This window comes from Octopus bimaculoides, chromosome 4, assembly GCF_001194135.2.
Source record: "Octopus bimaculoides isolate UCB-OBI-ISO-001 chromosome 4, ASM119413v2, whole genome shotgun sequence".
NCBI classification, from domain to species: domain Eukaryota; kingdom Metazoa; phylum Mollusca; class Cephalopoda; order Octopoda; family Octopodidae; genus Octopus; species Octopus bimaculoides.
Genome location: NC_068984.1, coordinates 38,174,906 through 38,182,648, shown reverse-complemented (window position 1 = coordinate 38,182,648; position 7,743 = coordinate 38,174,906). Strand labels below are relative to the sequence as shown.

The following is a 7,743-nucleotide window of genomic DNA, read 5'->3' as shown; positions in this document are numbered from 1 at the left end:
ATATATATATATATATATATACATAGACACACACACCCATATATAGACAGACAGGTAGGCAGGCAAACAGACAGACAGATATAGGGACAGCCATGGCTGTGTGATTAAGAAGCTCACTTCATATATACACACACACACACACACACACACACAACACACATCCATTTGTGTGAATCTACATATATTAGTACGATGGTTCTCTTTTAACCTTTACTACTGCATGTGAACTTTGTAAAGAGAGCAATATAAGTTCTTTGACCCATAAGTTGTTGTGTTGATTATTTCCTATTTGTAAAAATCAAGAGAATCAGATATTCTTTAGTTGTTATTTTCTTGCACTTTCTTGGCAAGTATTGTATTTCATATGAAATAGATCAATTGATTGATTCTCTCAGACATGGTATTCTTTGTTTTTACTGTCATGTTATCAAGTACAGTCATTATTGGTGGTGGCAGCAGCGATGGTTGTTGTTGTTGTTGGTGGTGGTGATGGTGTTTCTGTTGCCGCTGCCACTACTTTTGTGGAGATCATGCAGAAATATGTGTGTGTGTGTATAAGAGAGAGAGAGATGATATATGTATATTGTCAGGTCACTTTTAGTACTACTGGTAACATGTAACCCTGTACAACCTCTTGCACAGTTGAGCCATTGGTGACTAAACCAGCCACCCTACTAAGCCTGTTTAGTAAGGAAGGCAGTTTTCATTGAACACTCTTCAAGATGAAAAATAAAACTTATCAAAGGATAAATGAGTTCATTAAAGTCAACAGCCATCCAACAACTGGGAGTAAGAGACCCTAGTCTTTGTTTAGACATCCCTATAGAAGGAAATTCGAAAATAACACTCACCTCATTGCAAAGCTTGAGATTTTGCTCTTGCTTGTTTATAGACTACTTGGCTTTGTAGGTGAGAGTCTTAGCAGTGCTGTGCAAGCTGTTATTGACTTTAGATTTCAGCATGGGTATTGCTGAGTCATTATCTTAAACATCTAGAATAAAATCATTTACCAGTAGTGAGGGTCACCCCACCACACACACACACAGTTTTCTAAGTAGAGCCAGAAAACTCTTGAATTTACTTTTAAAACATCATAAATTGAAAATCTTTCCCAGAGTATGAAATCTAATTTCAATACCTTCATTGCAATTTTGAAAGTTATAAGATGGCTGTGCAGTAAAATGTTGTGAAAACAGTGTCACCTTATGATAATCCATTGTCTAAAGCAATCTCTTCGGAAAGCTCTGCATAAAATCCAACCCTGGTTTTCATTTCTGGTGCAATTCTTTAACCACGCATGCAAATTTTGATGTGAACAGCCGAGTTTGTGAAAGATCACCCACAAAGCTTTTCTGTTGACTATGTCAAAGGTTTTAGTAAGGTCAACAAATACAGATAGAGCGGTACCTAATGTGCAACACACTCTCCTGAAGTTGCTTAGCCAAGAAAATCATGTTCATTGTCCCTCTGCCTATTTGGAAGCCAGATTGAGTTTTGGGTAAAATTTTAGGACAAATATATCACGCATCAGATGAGTTAACATTACTCTCAAGAGGACTTTATCCACAGATTCCAATAGAATGATGCCATGGAAATTGTCACATAAATGTTTAGGTCTTTTACTGTTATGGCTGAGCACCAATACACCATCAATCCAGTCCTGTAGGATTCCTTCCCAACAAGCAACTATCATATATATTGCAGATTCCACAGTGTTGCCTCCTGCTATCTAGGCTAGGGGTCTTATTGAATTTAACTGACTTATTGCTAATAGCTTCTCCCCATACTGAGATATGTTATCTATGTGCATTAACATATCCTTTTGTGCCAAACCATTAATTATTTCCACGTTTACCTTGGGAGAGTTGAAGAGCAGATTTGAAAAGTGTTCTTTTTATCATTTTATTGTCTTTAAAGAGTGTTTGTCCATCTTTTAATTGTAAAGAGACTACAATAGATGATAGAAGTCCAAATACTTGTCTAAAGAGACCATATAAAGCCTTTGAATCCTTTCTGTTCAATACATATTCAACATCCAATGATATTTCTGACCACCAAGTATTTTTGATCTTATTAAATTTCACTGCAGCTCTTCTTTCTGTGACTGTGACTTATAGGAGTTATAAGGACTTTATAATCTTTGCACTGGGATAAAATAAAACCTTGTGAATTGATTGTTTTTTTCCTTCCAGAGGTGACATATTTCATTGTTATTGTCAGACCAACCTCTGTGTGTCTATTGATTCCCAAGATGGTGATACCCAAATCATATACCTCATCTGTGAAATTCTTCCATCAAAACATATATCATTTAACTTATTTTGAGTAAATACCAAAGTATCTAATTGAGTTAATTTATCAGCATCAGTTCACTTTCATGCCTTTGCACTCTTCATATGAATTTTCTTACAAATCTGAAATTTGAACTAAACTAATACTAGTTTATCATCACTGTTACAGTCTTTACTACATAAAGCATGTAGATTACAGATATCTTGCATATCAGTGAGAATAAAATCAATACTGTAACCTTGCCTTGATTACAGATGAGTTCATGTCTTAATTTGTGCCTGGATGTTAAATGATGATGACGGAAAAGTATTACAAATGTTTAAATTAATTTTCAGAACAAAGTTGAAATGCAATCTATTACTGTTCTTATGACCAGTGCTATGGCAGCCATGTGAACTCCAAATGGGAAATTTCCTGCCAACATGAGCATTAAACTCTCTCAGAACAATAAGATGATTTTCATGTGTACGTCTAGCAAAATTGGTATTCTGGAGTAACTCATAGAAAGATAAAATTGTGTCTTCGTTTGCCTTGAAGAGTTTGTGCATACACAGAATGAATGAAGACATAATGATCACATGTGAGAGGTATTTTCATTATTCGATCAGTTATGCTATTTGGTCACTAAACCTTCTAACAAACTGGTTTCCACAGCAAATCTTCTAATACCCTTTTATTTTCCATCCCAGAAAACCCAGAATATTTTGAACCCAAATAAATCTTCTGTCAAATGAACTTCACCAGAAAGCTGGGTTTCTGAAAGTGCTATTATATCTATGTTGAGACATTGCAGTTCTTAAACAACACACAGTCCCACATTCAGGACATTCTGCATGATCTTGGAGGGTTTTTACCTACTATCAGCAGATGTTTTTAATGAACCATCATTAGTTGCTCTAAACTAACCTGCACAGTTGAACAGGCAATTTTTCGTGCACTTTTTCTAGTGCCTTCCTACACACAAAATGACTGAATGAATAGTGCTCTTCTAAATAGATACAGGAAACTCAACCAAAGCTATTTCTGCACATGGAAACATGACAATTACATTAGGTTAAGTTTCCTGTCACCTTGTGTATAGATTCATATCTGTACGTCTCCAAATGGTTAAGTCTACTCATGTTGCTACTCCAACAGTGTCAAAGGACTTTGATAGAGAGAAAAGATGAACCAAACAAAATGAAACAATTGTACATCAATTAAAGTGATATATGCTTCTACAATACACATCTAATTCTATCTGTGATTGGAATCCTTTGATGAGGGTTGCAAAATGATTGGTAGCTACATCAACTACAGGTTTGATTTCACAGTGCCTTCTCCTAGGCTTTTCCCACAAAATAAATACCATTCTTCATATGTGATATAAATTCCATAATGCACATAAATGCTACTTTAATTCTATGCCAATCTTTATTAACATTTTCTCAACAAAACATATTTAAAACTTGCACAAGTTTTTATGAAAATAGAACAAAAAGTTTTTTTAAATAAACTAAAGAGTAATTCTGATTTATTTAAATATGCCGCTGACAAAATATATGTAGATTAAATTTTGCTATTAATATTTCTTCAATTTACCTTTAGGAAAATTGTCTCTTTTTTTTTTAACAAAGAAAAATATTATAAAAATTCAAGAAGCACATAGCACCAACTGATTATGAATTCCCTCAGTACACTTAACCTTCAATGTATGAAGCATTTGAATAAGCTCCAAGTTTTCCATTTTCCTGATTATTTCCATCATTCGGAGTGTTCCATTCATGCTCCCCCCCTTTTTTTTTCTTAATTTAAACATACTTAAAGCTAATTGCTGTGCTGCATGTTGTATTAAATATTAAAGATCATATGACTAAATCATTTTTTTTTTTTTGCCTTGAATATTTTTTACATATTTTAGTAAGTGCAAGAAGGTAGAGAGAAACTAGCAGAATCAGATGAGCAACACATGAGATATCTTGTTATATTTTTCTGTGATTCATATCCTTGTATCTGAGTTAGCAATCATATTTCAGAAAGTACAGTAAAGTAGAAATAAGTTCTTGGTAAGCCAAGTAATGCAATACAACTTGGTTCAATTCCTTGTTGTAACCATTTTATTTACAGGATTAATACCAATGGGAAAGGTATGGTCATCGTACTGTATCATTCTTAGTTCTGTATAAATGTAACCATTTTAATACCAGCCTGCACGAAACTTCCCCTGGTTTTATGATATACACTTCATGTTCAAGGCGATCCAAATTAAAACTGTCCATCAAAATTTCATGTGAATATAAGTGTCAAACCCTAGCTTAATAGCAATAAAGTTATTTTACTAAATACTTGATTATTTTTAAATTAATCAAAATAAAGGTAGTGTATTTCAACAGAAATATGATAAATTAGATGTTCATGATTTATCACTATTTATTGGCCAAATAGCTATTGCATCAAGGAAAATACATAATGGTATCTAATTGATGGCTTTTAGTACTACGAGTTCTAGTCATGTCAAGATTAGTTTTGCTTTCTATCCTCCTCAGGTTGTTACAGTATTAGACAAGTACTGGGACTGAAGAATCGATTATTTTTGTGACATTGCACCAGTGTTAGAAACTAACATTTATTGTTCTTTACTCACATTAACTAGAAAAAAAAACATTGTTTTTAATTTGGTCTTTCTGTAGAATAATCATAAGTCCCAGATTTAGAACATTACTTTGAATATATAAATTATTCTTGCAATCACAAAACTCAAGATGTCAAGCTGAGCTCAACACACAAATTTACTTCCACTATTCTCATATAAATTGTTTTGTATTTTACATTGCTCTTTGAACTCTTTTATATGGCACAATTTTCTGTTAGCATAAGGTTTATGTTTTGCTCAACATGCCAGAATCTTATAGAAACAATCTGAAGAACAATGGGAACAATGAATACCATTCAGAGAAAAATGAAAGTCATGTTCAAACAGATGTCATAATCTTTGCATTTAGATCATAAACACAGAGATATGATCTAACTCTTTTAGATCATAAAAAAAAGATCTATAGATCATGCTATAGTTGAGAATTCCTTTTTTTTCTTTCTTTCTTTCTTTCTATGTATGTATGTGTGTCACCACCACCATCATCATCTTCATTATCTTCATCGTTAGTTTTATGTCTGCTTTACCTTACTTGCATGAATTAGAGAGGTCGTTTCAAACATGGTACCTCTCCAATTGTTGCATTCTCTTATCTGTTTTGTGTGGTTCAACATCCTGAGATGACATTTTAGCACTTCTACTCATTTCGTCTTTGATTTTTCATTTCCATAGTTTCATTCCACTTGGATATCTTGGTAGCAAAGTTGTAAAGAAAAAGGTTTTGTTCTCATCATCCTTTGCACAAATGTTCAATCTTTAAATTTTAAAAAGGTCTCACAGATTTTTATAGTCCCGGAGATCATCATCACTTTTTTAGTTGTGTGTGAATTATGGAGTTGTATTCTTTCTCCAAGAATCCAAGTTCATCCATACTTTGATCCAAGTAGCTTGGTATATGTCCTATTGTACCAAAAGTTATGGGTACACAGATGAAATTATTTTTGATACTGGATTTGCAAGTATCTCATCAAAAGTTTGTAAAATTTGACCAATTTTAAATACTATTGGATTTTACTCACAAGGTATTGGAATCTTAGATGTATACCATTCTGTCTAAATAATGGATCTACAAATGCAATATTCCTGCATATCTCACATCTATTTTCATTCCTCCACTTCACTCTCTATTTTGTATCTTATCTAAATTAACTATTGCTTAACCATTTTCTCACACCATCTCCGATGAAGAGATATAATAAATATCCTGGAAACAGCTGTAAGACCTATTTATAGATGTTCTAAAATCTTCACAGCCATGGGTTTTTTTATCTCATTCTGAAAAGAAATTTTTTATATATACACATGCTGATATATGACCTACATTGGACTTCTTATTTGTATAATCACTCTTTCTCTTAATTGGACACAAGCCTGCTAGTATCAAATTAAGGATCTCATTTGTGTCTGTTGCAAGAAACTTCAATACATGATCCAACCATTGGAAGTATTTTCTAAAATGATGGCTGACACATTTCATAAGCAAATGAAAGAGTGTCTTTGTGATTGCTTGACCTACAAATAGCTGTCAAACTACCTTAAAAACACAAAAGAAAACAAAGCGGTACATTAGATAATGTTACCCTTGACATAACTGAAATGTGTTTGAACTTAGATAAGGTCAATCAAGAGCTAAACAACAAATCATTCTCTTCAGAGATATGAAATGAATAGCAAAGACAGTTGGAACAAAAATATAAATAACAACAAAACTTAACCCTTTTTTGTGATTAAAAAGAAAAAATAATAGTAACCTCAGAAATATATAAAAGGTAATCTGTTTCGTGATTCTATTTTGCAGCAATGTCGATCAAGTGGCTGTCATGAATCCAGGAAGTCTACCTCTTCTTATGTCCACTGTCCTGCAGCCCATTTTCAGTAAATTTTCTATTACCAACACTTCATCACTTGCTACAGAGAAAGTAAACAACAGTTAATGGTGGCCATGTATCTATTACGCCGTATCCTACATATGGACAATTACAAGTCAAGACAGGGAGCTGATACCGAGTGTAGTAAGCTAACACTCCGGTTTGGCAAGAAGGGCCGAGGTCGTAACTGCTTCAATATGCCCTGCGGAATTGCTGTAACAAAATCTGGTGAGAAATATTTAATTCTGTTCCACAAGAATGTTTTATAGTTGAATTCATCTTTCATTTTTTAAATTTTACTATTTCATAGCCTCTTACAGTCAGACCCAAGATAGATGAATGAGATTAATGATTAAAAATTTGAAGGACTAATATCATTAAAACATTGATGGCTACAAGAAAAACATGGGTATGAATAGAAGATTTGGGATGGTCATTAGTGTAGGAGAGATACAGAATGGAACAAAGAGAGATGGATGCATTCAAGTGTGTTCAGATAGAGGTCGTATGCTACAAGGAGTAGAGTTACTATACTTGAAGTAGTGTGAAGAGATATTGCTTCTGTGGGCTTGATGTTGGCGTATGTTGGTGAGTGAGTCCTTGCTAATTAGTCAGATGCTTTCTTTTGGATGCTGATTCATGGAACAGATTAAAATGAATCTATGATAGTTTTGATAGAACTGTTATATATATTACGGAGATGTACTTGCATAGCAAGTGACCTGATCTGAGATCGTGTGCTGGAACGAAAACGATTGCAGCGTGGAAGGTGTTTATAAGCCATTTAAAATAACACACAAAATCCGTTAGATTCACTTCAACATTTAAATTTAATTTGTCAAAATATTTTCGTCGCTTTGAGACCGCGACCTGTTCACTGACAAAATTCTGTGCTGCATCTTAGAAAGTAATAGTTAGTTCATGATATATATATATATATATATATATATA

At 33.4% G+C, this 7,743-nt stretch overlaps 1 protein-coding gene across 3 annotated transcripts in view; it reads left to right on the top strand.

Moving 5' to 3' along the window:
• The window catches only part of LOC106878688 (tripartite motif-containing protein 2), a 41,511-nt gene that overhangs the window by 26,808 nt on the left and 6,960 nt on the right, over window positions 1-7,743 (top strand). For all 3 annotated transcript variants that reach the window (XM_014927984.2, XM_052967000.1, XM_014927974.2), the window contains exon 2: window positions 6,723-7,020. In XM_014927984.2, coding sequence (XP_014783470.1) covers window positions 6,858-7,020 — 163 coding nt within the window. In that variant the 5' untranslated portion in view covers window positions 6,723-6,857. The remainder of the gene's footprint in view (window positions 1-6,722; window positions 7,021-7,743) is intronic.